The 15,823-nt window shown below is 38.3% G+C and overlaps 1 protein-coding gene across 6 annotated transcripts in view; it reads right to left on the bottom strand.

Annotated features, from left to right (window-relative positions):
• LOC130089008 (neuronal PAS domain-containing protein 3) overlaps nucleotides 1-15,823 on the bottom strand; it is a 332,370-nt gene that overhangs the window by 201,889 nt on the left and 114,658 nt on the right. For all 6 annotated transcript variants that reach the window (XM_056256095.1, XM_056256096.1, XM_056256097.1 and 3 more), the window contains one exon: nucleotides 7,391-7,635. In XM_056256095.1, the coding sequence (XP_056112070.1) occupies nucleotides 7,391-7,635 (245 nt within the window). The remainder of the gene's footprint in view (nucleotides 1-7,390; nucleotides 7,636-15,823) is intronic.

Raw genomic sequence — 15,823 nt, 5'->3', positions numbered from 1 at the left:
GTAAATATCGTTGATCATCTCCTAACAAGGCCACATATTAAGGTCTGGGTAGATTAGATAGTATGCAAAAAATCAGCTCTCGTAATCAACATGTTGGATGCAGGAGAAATGGGCATTGGGCAGGAATAAAGATCTGAACAACTTTGAAAAGGGCCAAATTATTATGACAATGTGACTGGGTCCGAGTATCTGTGAAACGGCAAGGCTTGTGTGTTGCTCCCGGTCAGCAGTGGTGAGAATTTACCAACAGTGTCCGTGGAGGGGCAAAGCACAAACCGGCGACAGGGTGTTAGACGCCCAAACCTCATCAATGCTTGAGGGCAACAAAGGTCATCCTGTCTGGTCCGAGCCAACAGAAGGTCTACTGTGGCAGAAGTCACACAAATTTGTAATGATGCGTGGGAAAATGGTAAATGGACTGCATTTATATAGCGCTTTCACAGACCCAATGGCCACCAAAGCCTCACATTCACCCATTCACTCACTCATTCATACACCGACGGCGGTGTCAGCCATGCAAGGCGCCACCCATGCAAGGCGCTCATGGACACCTCGACACTTGGTCAGGTGGAACCGGGGATTGAACCACCCGAGGATTGAACCACCAACCTTCTGTTTTGTAGACAACCTACATGAACCACTGAGCCACTGCCACCCCTGGTTATAGGAGGAATGTGTCACAGCACACTCTGCTGCGTATGCAGACCAATCAGAATGCCACATAACTAAATATTGTTGCTCACCAGGTACACCCCTTCATGACAATGGTGTTCCCTGGTGGAAGTGGCCTCTTTCAGCAGGATAATGCACCCTGCCACAATGCACACATTGTTCAAGAATGTTTTTAAGGAACATAATGAAGAGTTCAAAGCCCTCGCCTCCAATTGAGCCTTTTTTGGATGTGCTGGACATACAAGTTTGATCCACGGTGGCTCCACCTCACAACCTACAGGACTTGAAGAATCTGCTGCAAATGTCTTGAAATCACAGGACACCTTCAGGGGTCTTAGAGAGTACAGGCCTCGGCAGGTAGTACTGTTTTGGCAGCATGTGGAGGACCAACAGCAAATTAGGCAGGTGGTCATGATGTTTTGGCTCATTGGTGTATAGTACAAATTGACCTTTTCCAGTAAATGAAACAGAATAAATTACAGCCACATCCCTTTTTAACTTCAAATTATTCTTACTTTTGACTGCCAAAGGAAGGAAGGAAGGAATATATATATATATATATATATATATATATATATATATATAATATATATATTTCTACTAAGAAAACTAGAAACCAATCATATGGAACATGACGAGGTCATGCTACACAACAGTGTGTAATCATGGAATTATGTCTACTTTACTACTCTTAAAAAGTAGTAGGCAGGATTCAGTAAATAGTAAGCAAGTCTTCCATATCCATGGTTTGTTCAAATAGCTTTAGAGCCAATAATCAAGCATGCTCACCCAAACTGTTCTCAAATCTGAAAAAAAATCTGATTAATTTCAGCCAATCAGTTCCTTTCAATGAAGGTAAAAAACTAACTAACTAAATAAATGTTATTTTTCCTCAATTGCTTCAATGTATTTAGCTATTTTTTTCCCTTGTTAGCTTATAATGTAGCTAACTAAAGGCTAGCCGGAATATACAACATTATATTATGAGTAGCTTGTAGTTCCTGTAGTTCATACAAAGCACAGCTCTAACAATGTAATGGTCATGGGTTTGCTTCCCAGGAAATGCATATATTAACAAAATACAGTCACCGATTAGCTTTGAATAAAAGCATCTGCTAAATGCATACATGTAAATATGAAGCTATAGTTTTAAAGTAGCGTCACCAACACTGGTTATCTGAGCTCAAGAAGAAGCAGCGTGAAGCTCACGTGTGTAGCTAAATGTTAGGCGTGAAGAGAGCGAGACATCAAACATGTAGAGCGGGGGGTGTTTTGCTTCAAGGTCTCTCCGAGTTTATTGATGAAATTATGCTAATTGGGACAAGTACATGGACATTTGGCTGCTACTCTGGAAACGCATATCGTTGTTTCCAAAAAAATTAATAAAAAATGAAACTTTTTATAACTGACTAAACTTCAAGAGAAGCCATTATGCTTGTTAAAACGCTTGAGTTTATGGGGTGCCGAAGGACAACGTCCCAGAAGACGAACCAAAACCATGCGAACAAAGAAAGGAGGTGATTACGAAATCCTCTTTTCCTTCAATAAAAACAAGTGGCCTGAAAAGCAGGAGGTTTCGTGGTATTCGGCTGAGTGACACATCTATGCAATGCAGCAGTCACCAGAGATCAAACACTGATAACCAGCGAACACGCGGCGGCTTCCAGCGCTGCCTCTAATAAAGACAGCGGGCCGCCGCATCTCAGGTATTAATCACACACAACAAAGCACTGTGTGTTTCTGTCAGTATGTTCCACTCGCTTCCACTGACTGCTGAATAGATTATAACCCAACTGATGAGAAAACCGCCAATACAAACAGGATGTTTACAGTAGCACGGCACAACGACGACAAAACAAACCCACAACAGAGGAAAACTCTACTGTTCCAGTTGAATCTAAGTCTCAGCATCAGATGTTTCTCCTAGAATTCCTAAAGAGAAATAAATTAGACAAGAAATATACACCGTTCAAAAGTCTGGAATCATTAGGATTTTTTTTTTGTGAAAGAAATTAATACTTAATTCAGTAAGGACGCATTAAATTGATCAAAAGTGTCAGCAAAGACATTTGTAATGTTACAAAAGATTTCTATTTCAAATCAATGCTGTTCTTTTGACATTTCTATTCATCAGAGAATCCTGAAAAAAAACTGCATTGTGGTTTCTACAAAAATTGTTTTAAACATTGATAATTATTGATACTTAGCACCGATAATTGATAATAAATAAGCAGCACATCCGCATATTAGAATGATTTCTGAAGACTGAATTGATACTGAAAATTCAGCTTTGGATCACAGGAAGAAATTGCATTTTAAAATATATTCAAATTGAAAACAGTTATTTTGAATTGTAATAATATTTCACAAATATTCTTACTGTTTCTTATCAAATAACCTCAGCCTTGGTGAGCATAAGAGACTTCTCTCAAAAACATGAATCTTGCAGACTCCAAACATTTGAAAGGTGGTGAACTGTATGTCAACATAAAAGTATACAGCTACTGTGTAACATGAATTTGGATAGGGTTTGAAATCTGAGCAGAGTTTGGAGACATTACTGAGATCCCTGGAATCTTTTTCCTCAGGAGGAAAAATGAAAAATTCTTTCCAAGCCTCCATTTGCTCTCCATTTATTCTCACCGCTGTCTAGGAGACACAATTGAGACATTCCAGAGATCTCGTTTGTGATTTATTTCCCTGTGGGCATCGGCGTTGCATGTAAAATAAATTCGCATTTCACTCAATTAATTCCCCTCCGTTAATATCAGTCTCCGAGCAGCCGTTGGCACAAGATGTTTACGCCCTGGGTGATTAAGATGGAAAAGTGAGTTTCTGACATTCCGATGGAAAACATTCAAAGCTGCTATTTTGCAAATATTTCAGCCCATTTGGAATTCCTTTCCGGTGATCATAAAAAGACAACTGGCATATGTGTCCTCGACTCGGCAGCTAACTACAGGCACAAAACGTGTCAATTGTGGAGGCAGCGCTGTAGAGTTTGGGTGTGTGCGCGCTTGGTGAAGTGTGGCATTTTGGCGACTGCTCGCTGCTCTGCATGCATGAATAATGAATGCACAGGTGGTGGAGGGGGGTCAGGGGCCCGCGCCATCCTCCAAACAACAGAAAGGTCATGCTTGTTTGTGCAGTGTCCTTCAACAGATGTGAAACGCTTCTGACAGAGACTAGCAAATTTCGGTTAAAATGCTCCAAAAAAATTAGTTGATGGGTCAATTATGGTAAAGGTCAACAGGCGCAAAAGGAGAGAGGCGGCTAGCTTGCGCGACTTATGATAATAAATCATCACCTGAGAAACGGAGGTCAAATTCTTTCAGTTGTGATGCCAGTAATACAGGCTTTTATTACAGATAAAGGCCCGAATTCTATGCTTTGTCGCCCTGGTTTTGCATTCAACAAAAGGCGGCTTTGTCTTAATGGTGTTTGGCGACTCTCCGTCGTACAAATGGCAGCGCCAAATTGTTCTTTATTCACACAGACACACACACACACACACAAAAAGAAGCGGAAAAAATGCAGGTAGATTTTTCTCCCAGCAAAGTATCATTCCGATTCACGTGAGATTTGTCAAACGACACTGCTCACAGATTTCCCAAAAGGTTACAATCATCAGTTATTATGGAGAGATGCCTTACAAGAAGTCAACTTTTGCTTCTTTTCACAGCAAATATGGTATAATGGCATCAGCGGCGGCTTCAGACCTCTATGTAAAGTCAATGGGAAATTGCCTGGGAAGTCTGCACTGACAGATGAACCGGCTACTTCCAGGCACAGGGAACAATATCATTTTCTTTCAGCTCACCTTGACTCGTGTGTGCAAACAATCGGATGGAGAAAACAGGCTTGCCCTCTGAGCTCCGGGCCTGATGCAATAAGTCACCATATGCTCGTATTAGCATGCTCTGCATTACGGCATGTGGCGCGCCTCCCGGTCAGCTGTACGCCAATCAAAACACATGCACCTCTTTTATTCTAAACAACCATCCAGCAGGAGTCAGCGGAGGATGAGGAGAGAGCTCTCTGCCGCTGTAGGTCAGCCCCATCTCCTCTCTCCGATCGGAAAATAAACAGAGATTCATGAGCTCAGAGGAATCGGGAGCGGGGCTGAGTATCCATTAGCTCTAGCGATGCAGAGCGGCAAAACGGGAATCGATAACAGGTTCTGTTCGAAATGTAGTGCAAATAAAATGAGCCGCGCTACTGATTCAATTCAAACGGCTGCTGTCAATGAGATGGAAGGACACAAAGCGCCTCTCATTGTCCTAGAGGGTTTGGATTCACCTTGCTGAGCCTTCATTAATACATGGGGATGTGATGTACTTTATTCATTTCCTTCGCTTACATCATTTCCTGGACTGCATGTCGAGCACGTTTGGTGTCGGACGGACGTGTAAAAGGCAACAGTCTTGTGGACCGGCCCTACTCCGAATTATTCACTATATACATTTTCTCATTAAAATGCATGCGGCTCTTCAAAGCAAGACAACAATGATACCATCTGTTGTGTGCCGGCTGGAATACACAGAACAAAGCCGCTGAAAACTGCAACAATTTACTCTAGCCTCGAACACCGTTCACGGTACTACAGCCATTCCGAGTGTACAGTAAATAACTCACATTTAAGTGCAAAGTAGCAGTAATTAATAAATTAAATAAATAAAAATATACATAAAATGTCAAATCTTTAGCTATAATTCCATACAAAAAAAACAGGAAAATGATTACACAAATATTATAATAAAAAATGTGGCAACTGTAATCATCAGAAGTACTAGTTCGTCTTTTTGTTGAAACCCAGGTACTGAAAATAAAAAAATACCAAATCATCTCTTTTAAATATTACATTTAACCACGGCCATCAAATATAACGAGAAGAGCAAGTATCGAGCGCATCTTTTTTATTTTCATTGATCCCGACCGCATCCTTTATCACCAACCAATTAGCATTAGTTGATTAACCAGGCCCATTACTCACCTAATCGTTACAGTCCAACTAAGAATCCATAGTTACTGTTAAATCTATAGGCTGCTTCAGTGTACTGACATTCGTAACTAATTAGGGTTCTGTAGGGCATGACACAGTCTTGTTTATTTATAACCGACAGCTATTTTTCTTCTCGAGCCTGTAGTGCAGCGAACTCCAGCCATGAGGGAGCGAGTTATGATCGCTGTGCAGATCTTACTGGACTTTTTAATGCACATCCATAGTTTCATAGACTACTTCCTGTCCTTGCTGGAAACCAAGAGTACTAACTGATGAGCTGTTGATTTTGTGGTTGTTTACCACTGACAATAATCTCAACTCATCCCTCAGTGTGAATAAACCAGTTTACAATGTGTTGTTTACACTTACAATTACACTTACAGTATAAAGTTTGTATATTTGTTAAAATGCAAATTTAGTTTAAGTTCATTTTGGATGCCGTAGCGTGACCAAAAATTGCTAAATTAATGAAAATATTTACTTACAATTGTTGTTGTGAATTAAACTCAGAATTATTTAGAATCAGATTTATTTATTTTATTATTTTTGTTTTATTTAATTACCCCGAAGCTTGTCTGTTATTTAAGCATCAGGTAGTCTAAATATAATTGCTGTCAAATCGATTAATCGCATCTAACATAAAACATTTTGTTTATATAATATATGTTATGATATATGTTATATATCTATACATATATATTAGGGCTGTCAAATGATTAATCGTGATTAATCACATCCAAAATAAAAGTTTTTTTTACATAATATATGTGGGTGCACTGTGTATAATTATTTTATATATATATAAATACACACACATGCTTGTATATATTTAAGAAATATTTTCATGTATATACTGTATATAGATTTATATATAATTTATATTATATATAAATATTTTATATATAAATAATATTTTTTTCTTAAATATACATGCATGTGTGTGTATTTATATATATATACAAAATAATTATACACAGTGCACCCACATATATTATGTAAAAAAAACTTTTATTTTGGATGTGATTAATCGTGATTAATCATTTGACAGCCCTAATATATATACATATATACAGTATATACACACATACGTATACATATATATAGATATATAACATATATCATAACATATATTATATAAACAAAATGTTTTATGTTAGATGCGATTAATCGATTTGTTTATATACTATATGTTATGATATATGTTATATATCTATATATATATACAGTATGTACACATACACATATATACATACATATATATATATACACACATTTGAAAAACTTTCAAAACTTTTATGTTAGAAGCAATTAATCGTGATTAATCGATTTGACAGCACTACTAAATATTGCTGTTTTTCTACATGGATGAACTTCTGGTTAGGCGTTATGAGTTGTGAGTTAGCCAGGTTTACCTTTTAATCTGGTTATGACGTACGTTGAAAATTTGTACATACATTTTCTATGTTATGGTTATCATACAAATTCTATAATAGTACTCTTTGTAGCTTGCCTGCTTTTTTACTTTCATCTTGAGTTTTTTATAGTAAAGATAATTTCCCATTCATTATTACACCGTGTGGAAATTGAAATTATTGTCTTTAGTATTCAATATTCAGCATACTACACATGATATACATTAAACTGAAAATAACCTGAGGGGGAAAAAACAACAACAAAAAGAGCAAAATAAATCTTGATTTCTACACGGAGTCTTACCTTTGACTGAGGTGTTGGGCGGAGGTCCTTCGATGCGCAGGTTCCACGGCGGGTCTCCCTGGTTGGCGAAGTCCCTCATCTTAAGGTAGCTGATTGTTAGGCGGATGATGGAGGCCTTATCCAGCTGGCTGGTGATGGCGCCAGGGAGCGGAAGCATCTTTGCCAGCTCGTAGAACTCGAAGTTTTCCTTCCCCCGGCGCGAGCGAGCGGCGTCACGTGACTTCTCCTTCCTAAGAGCCTGCAACCTGGCAGAAACGCAAGAACATCAGTAATATAAACAACTACTGCTAGTCAAAGCCTGACTGACTATGCCTTCTTGTTGGAAGAAGTGTCCATCCTTTATGCTTAAAATGCTTGATTGATAAATGATTTGTTGATGAATGACAATTGGTGAATCATAATTTAGCGCTTTAAATTTACATTGCATAGATATTGAAATTGACCCCATTTACTGTCTTAACACATAGTCCTAGTTTTATTTTGTGCATGTTATTGTAAAGACAAAGTATCTTTCATTAAATTTAATAACTTTCTCCACCTCCACATTGACTTTTTGGTCAACATAAAATGTTTTGCTCACCAGCCACTGTGGCTAGCATTTTCACTGGCCACAATTTTGACATCGATACAATCAGGAAAACTGCCATATAGATATTTTTTATATTATCTCATAGTTTGGCAGCAGAGATGTATTAGGCTGGTGTCACTTTGTCACATTATACTGTTACACGTGCATGTTCTTTCTCAACTGTTTACGTTCACTTAAAACATAACTGACTGTGAGACCAGCATTTTGACATTATTTTGGGTGTATTCGACTGTTCAAGCCTAATAAGCAGTGAAAAAGAACTCAATTTAGAACTGAGGTGGATTTATGTGTGCACACTTTGGGTGTGGGAATGAGTAAAATTAAGCTCAATACGTGTAATCCCATGCCGAAATTCAAGCCTTGTGACATAATATTCATCCAGAGCAAATTAAACGAGTGAGGGGAGGGTAGTTTGTGTGTAACTCGCTGGTATCGTGGTATTCTGTGGAAAATTATTATTGGAAGCGTTTCAGATATTTCAGCATCGATATGTAACGACAAATCTATATTTTGACAGCTCTACATTGCAGTTAGTTTGTTATTTCAGATGCCTTTTAAAAAGTCCACAATTGAAAAATGTCTATATTACGTATATAAAATTCTGTACGAATTTAGTAGGAGTGGCTGCGTTACACACCACTGCTGAAACACACTAGCATTTGGCGGGTTGACGCATGTTAATGTCAAGCCCTGGTCACATTCCAAAGTTAAATGGGATGACTTTAACTGGAACATCATTTGCAAAAACACACTGTGGTGGTATTCAACTAAAGTACACTTCCATACAAAATGTTGGTTGGTAAGATTTTTCTAATGTTTTTGAAAGAAGTCTCTCACCAAAGCTGCATTTATTCAATTAAAATACAGTAAAACCGTAATATTGTGAAATATTTTTCAATTTAAAATAATTGTTTTCTATTTGAATATTTTAAAATGTAATTTATTCCTGAATGTCAAAGCTGAGTTTTCAACATTATCACTGTCACATGATCCTTCAGAAATCATCCTAATATGCTGATTTGCTGCTCAAGAAATATTTCTTATTATAAATGTTGAAAATAGTTGTGCTACTCAATATTTCGGAGAAAAATGTGATTCTTTTTTCAGCATTCTTTGATGAACAAAAAGTTTGTTTTTTTTTAAAACAGCATTTATTTGAACATATTTTGTAACTATGTCCTTATTGCCACTTTTGAACAACATAATGCATCTTTCCTGAAAAACAGTATTCATTTCTTTAAAAAAAAATCTTACTGTTCCCACACTTTTGAACGTTAGTGTTTATATAGTAGCACAGTACTATATTAATAAATAAGAATTCCACATACAATGTGTTGTTAGTTACAGTATTACACCATAAGCAGAGAGTAAACCATGATTACTATTGATAGATCCAATAATATTAGCCTCTATTCATAACACACACACGTAAACCCGATTCATCTCTATTGTAATTTATAGCTATATATCCCAACATGCCTTTCTCTTTTCAACACTGTTTTTCCCAGCCAAATAAAAGGCCCAGGAGAGACGGTCTGTAACTGAACTCAATAGCTGTGCCTGGCTCTTTGTTATTGACTGTATATAGTATCAAGAGCACACCTCTGTGCCAATCACAGACGGGGCAAGCAACCGCGGTGTTGTGGCGCTGGGCCGCAGCAGGCTAAAGTTGCAGTCACACCGACTTTGTTGTGCTCCGTCGGGAGACCTCGACTCAATTGATTCAGTCATTGGAATCCAGAAGTGGGTCGAAGTTGTGATTAGCTTTGGCCCGGGGTCTCGTGAGACGCCCCTGTGAATGACTTTTATTGCTGCCTTTTTACCACAGACACAGACGACCGGCCAGAGATCTTCTTTCCCTGCCAAGCAGTTAAACAAAGAGAAAGAAACACAACACTGACCTAACCTTACCTGCATTTGAGCTTTTGAGACGAAGCTAGACCGAAAATGCCCAAAATATACACACGCTCCCCCACACATGCCTGCACAAAACAATGATATATTATAAATTATGACTACTGCCTCAAAGTGCTTCTGTTTATTTTAAATCGAGTGATTTACAACACTGCAGTGAGCATTTCTCTTTATTTATTTCCTTCTGAATAAAATTAGCCCCTTTATGGCAGCAATTGCTAGCAACTCAACGCAGTGTCTACACTGGAAGTGTTATCATGTTACAGAGTTAAACAAATGGTTAGAAAGAAAAGATTATATAAATTAGTAGGCCAGTGACCAGAAATATCAAGAGTCTACTTCATAATTCATTTAAATATATGTCTAATCAAATAAATAGCTATCAATTCATTATATGTGCAGGGCTATTGTCGTTAACAAACTAAAACCCATTAAAAAAAAACATTTCCGTTACTCGAAACACAACAAACGTTAACTGAAATAAAATAATATATAAATACATAATTTCTTTCAGCTACAGCAACATTTCTCATTTTTGTTTAGTTTAATGCCAGGTACACACTGCACAATTTTAGCCCCGATTTTCTATTTGCTGACAGTTTCGTGAAAAATCGCAGACAAATGCTCAAAATAAGAGGCAAATTGGTGCTCGTTCACGTAAGTGACAGTCCAGTAGTGTGAAATGTGTTTTAAACTTGAAATTACATCGCCGACAACCTACAGCCAATGAGAGCGCAAGATACAGGGCAAGGGAAAGTTCAGGGGCAGGAGTCATAGACTTGTAACAAAACTTCAGCAAACATGGCTTCTGCAAGCAACCATTGGCTGCATCCACATACTTCCCTACTATATAGTAGGCGAAAAACAGTATGTGACAAAAGAAGTATGTCTGAATTCACAGTAAAGAGTTACCGGCAAAAAGTACCCGGATGACCTACTACTACCAGCGAGATTCTGAATTGTGCATAAGATGGGTACTTTACTGTCCCATGAGGCCACGGGAGAGGATTTGTGAATGGCTGGTAGGTCACATGATAATGACAACATGCCGGATGTAGTACGTGTGGATTACAATCATCCTATACACACTCATGAACATACTTTTTTAGCGGTCGTGAATTAATTACTTGTTCAAAATTACCCACTCAAGAGAGTATGCGATTTCGGACGCAGTCATTCTCCCCGTCATATTCTTCTCGCGCGTGATCTTACGTTAGTTCCTGTTCAATACACTCTTTTACCCAACAATACATCCAGTACTAAAATAACTAAAACTAATAAATAAAAACTGACAAAAAACTATATAGACATTTAAAAAAAACCACCACAAAATTACTACAATTTTAACTAAATTTAAAGTGAAAACAGAAAATATATAAATATAATCGAATTAAAAATATTAACAAAAACTATAATATATAAATAATACTACTTTAATACTGGGTTTATATAAATAAAATAATTTTATTTCAGTTGGAGAAGAAATATACCGCGTAAAGTAGTTTTTCAGCAGGTTGAAAATAGAAATGAGGCATCTGCTAAATTAAAAATGCAATGTGCTACAATGATACTTCTAGTTTAGACAGCTTCATTATCTATAATGTGAGCGATGTATTTTTGTCACAGCATAATGCATCGCACACATCTAGTATAGACACAGTATTATGGGGTACACATTGTACGATTTTGGGCTGTCCCAGGCGAAAGATGACCAATCGTGGTGATTTCTGTGGTCGTGGCTCCTAAACTGTGGTCCAACGTCGTACAGTGAGAGAGGTTTAAAGACATCCGTTGTCACGGTCTAGCGACCAAAGTCAGCCTGAGATAATTCTCTGACAGTGTCAGAAATGTAGCATCATCATCACAGTGTGTTTGCTGCTACGACCTGCGTCTACTGAATAGCCAATAAAAATGCAGCATGAAATGACGTATTAATTAACGCAAGATGACACTAAAACTTAAAGGGATAGTTCACCCAAAAATAAAAATTCTGTCAGTAATTACTCACCCTCATGTTGTTCCAACCCCGTAAGACCTTCGTTCATCTTCGGAACACGAATTAAGATATTTTTTAATGAAATCTGAGAGCTGGATCACTCCTCCATACTAGTCCATAGGCTTCTTCAGGGATTGAACTTGCCGGCCTCGAAAAGTTATTAAAGACATCGTTAAAATAGTCCAAGTGACTACAGTGGCTCAATCTTAAGTTTATCAAGCGACGAGAATACTTTTTGTGCGCAAAAAAAAACAAAATAATGACTTTATTTCAACTATTCATTTCCTTCTCTTTGGGCCTCGAGTCAGTTCACTAGTGTAATAGCGTAAGCTTCTGTTGTTGTACGTCACACGCATCACGCACATGACCAGCGTCGGCCAATAGTGAGCCTACGTGTGACGTAGCTCTACGGAATCACACTACGTTAACTGACTAGAGGCCCAAAGAGAAGGAAATGAATAGTTGAAATAAAGTCGTTATTTTTGTTTGTTTTTGTGCACAAAAAGTATTCTCGTCGCTTGATAAACTTAAGATTGAGCCACTGTAGTCACTTGGACTATTTTAACGATGTCTTTAATAACTTTTCGAGGCCGGCAAGTTCAATCCCTGAAGAAGCCTATGGACTAGTATGGAGGAGTGATCCAGCTCTCAGATTTCATCAAAAATATCTTAAATCGTGTTCCGAAGATGAACGAAAGTCTTACGGGGTTGGAACAACATGAGGGTGAGTAATTACTGACAGAATTTTCATTTTTGGGTGAACTAACCCTATAAAGGAGCATTGCGGAAGTTCTGAAATTTCTAACCGTTACTGACACCAGTGGCCGTTAGAGAAACTGCAGCCAGTCTCATGCTCGTTCTCGGTGCACACGCTCGCATGCTCGTTGGCCGCACTAGATAAGGCTTTTTTTTTTTTTTTTTTTTTTTTTTTACTTACGAGGAGTTTCCGTGGGTGTCTGGATTGTGCTGGAGGCTGGTCGCTTCTTTCCGTCCGCAGAGTCCATTTAAAACACTACTGCTAGCGATTGCCGCTGCTTACTAATGGCTGCCGTACGGATGTAAGCCCAAGAAGACGAGAACGCGCATGACGTCACATTTTGTGAATTTTAACACCAATTCGGACCCGACTCCTCCACAGACAATTGAGCCTACAGGCTGATAGAGGCAACCGTGGTGGACAGTCAATGTGTCATTCTTTCTATTACATTATGGTTGGCTCATAAATGTACAAATGAAGACTCTATCTTAAAAATGTGTTTAAGTAAAAACCTACACATAGCCCCTTTAAAACTAATTGCCTCAAGCTCCATTTGAAAAAACGGCCTTTTCCCTAGCCATGACCGTGCTATTCTTCTATGCTAAGTTGCGTCGTAGCCTGCGATTCAATAGGTGTCATCTTCGTACAGTCTCTACATACATGTCGTACCCAAGTTTATTAGATCCATGTTGTACGGTGTGATTTGTAATGATCTTATGGGATTGCAGAAATCGCACAGCCTGGAGCAGGCATAAGGCTCAAAATACTCAACATAGTGTTGTCACAAGAGGTGCTAGAGCAGACTTGAGTAAATTCTTCTTCTACGGTCAACTACTGTCATGGCGGAGCAACCGTTTTGAAGAGAATCTTGGTGCATACAACTCTGCACTGGTGTAGAGCCTACATCCTTAAAAACAAAATCCCCAGTCAAATGTATTCAAATATAAATCAGATTCAAAACAGCTTTTTATTCATAAAGCACATTATTTTCAGTCACTTTAAGCACAAGTAAATATGCATGAACTCAGTGTATCAGCTAATAATGCACACGGCACAGGCTTTCTGGTGTTTACAGTCCCAGCACTCTGGTCCAAGGTTTGAGCTCATTGATTTATGATTTTCAATCAAACAACTCACAACAGCCGCTTTAATGCTTCCAAAACACAACTGCCCACTTTCTGTAGCGTTCATCATGTCAAGCCATTCTGAATTAAGTCGGAAATAAATCAGCCCAGAGCTTCTGCGTTCCCTGTTGGCCGACATTTAGATTAATTTTTTACCACCATAAATGCTAAATCAGTTATAGCAAGTGCCGAAAGATGGGGAGAGAAGAATGCCTTGATGGATGAAAAACGACTGTTGGTGGAGAAGAAAAACAGCAGATATTGTCTTCGCATTTTACCAAATGAACAAAAAGCAACATAAAATATGAAATGGAGCCGTGCCACAGAACGCAAACATATTCTGGAGTGCTTAATCTTGATGTAACCTCACAATTCCTACTCCGCTTTAGTAGCGGTCAATAATTCCCAAGCAACTCCCAGCAAAAAAAATAATAATTGCCCATAACCTCCAAAAGACCACCAATGGCGCCTCACGCAGATCTAATACTACAGTCGCAGATGCCGTGATCAATTTTTATCCTGTATGAAACTATCATTTCAACATCAAATATAGATTTGCTCCACGCCTTTGCATACGAGCGATGGATTTCTATTCTCGATGGTGCTCCAGCAAAAGAATAAAAACTCCATTTGATGGTCTACTGCTCAGACAGTATATAAAGCCAGTTGTAATGGTTGTTTGGATGCAAAGTGCAACAGAGCAGCAGAATTTCATTTGTTCCACAAACTTGGAAGGCATTATGCTGTCCTGCCAAATACGTCTTGATGCACCAAGGTTAGGTGACCTTCATTTTCGTGACATATTTATTACGTACTACGGGAAAATGCAACAAACACGAAATCACGGTGATACCACGGGCCCTGCGAGACTCTTGCGGGACCTTTCAGTGAAATAGCACAGAGCTTTGTTTTGTGGCGTGGACTAACGGCAGCGGCTCCTGAGTAATGAGTGTTGTGTTATTGGCCTGTTTTCTGAGCACGAATTTATGATTTTGCCGTTTCCTGCTTCCAGGCTGGTATAAAAATACTCCTAGATTATCTGCAACAAACATAAATGTGCCATAAACCTTTTCGGAGCTTATGCATCCTGAAGGGTTTGAGTTTATGCACATGAAAACATCCTGTAACAGTAAATGGCCAATCGGTGTCAACATCATATTTTCATCAGAAAGACAAAAATCAATACAAAATGTCATTGTATCACAATCCATTTTACTTGTGTAATGTGATGTAATTCAGAGCAAACGTACTGTATCCATCAGAAGCTGGAAGGATCGTGAAAAGTGGGCGTGACATACCAGAATGGAGCCATTTGATTGGATGAATGATTTTAAAGGCATTTGCACCGTACCTTGTGATCGACTGTATTGCTCTATATACAGAAGTAAATGAGTAAATCTGACACACACACACACAGACACACACATCAAGAGGCTGAAAGTTCTGCAAATGATCATTTAGGGTTGAGGTAATTGCCTTCATCAGTGTAGAAAAATCAGGCAGAAGAGAAATGTCACTTTAGATTATCTTCTTGCCTCCTGAAGCAATAGATGACACTTGATCAGAGACTAAATGCCAAAACCAATCAATTCCTTTTGTGACTCTTCGCCATGCCGCAGTAAAAAAGGCCATAGTCTTGGTTCTTCTAATTAAAGTAAATGCTATCTCCTTGGTAACCTCATTAATATTCTCATTGACTTGGTTATACATACAGTATGTCATATGACTGGTCAAAATTAGATGGAGCACTTTTAATCAGCCAGAATGTATATTACTCTCAGAAAGACTATATTTTATATACGATTTGACGAAGATTCTTTTCACTAAAATAACTTTAAAGGTTACTTCTCATTCTACAAGGTTGTTTACACCAAAAACAAGCTATTCAGTTCATTCACATTCGCATTTCCCACTCTCTCTGACCCTTAGAATTAAACAGGCTGTTTCGTACTGTACTTTAAGACTCTATATGTAAATGAGCTCTGTTATAAATGGCAAACTTTTTTCGCATGTGAAATGAGGAGCAACGCCCCCATCTAGTTGCTGGACACTG

The sequence above is a fragment of the Rhinichthys klamathensis genome, unplaced genomic scaffold (genome assembly GCF_029890125.1).
Source record: "Rhinichthys klamathensis goyatoka isolate OS25496 unplaced genomic scaffold, OSU_Roscu_1.1 h1tg000123l_1, whole genome shotgun sequence".
NCBI lineage: Eukaryota > Metazoa > Chordata > Actinopteri > Cypriniformes > Leuciscidae > Rhinichthys > Rhinichthys klamathensis.
This window is presented reverse-complemented; position numbering and strand designations above follow the sequence as displayed.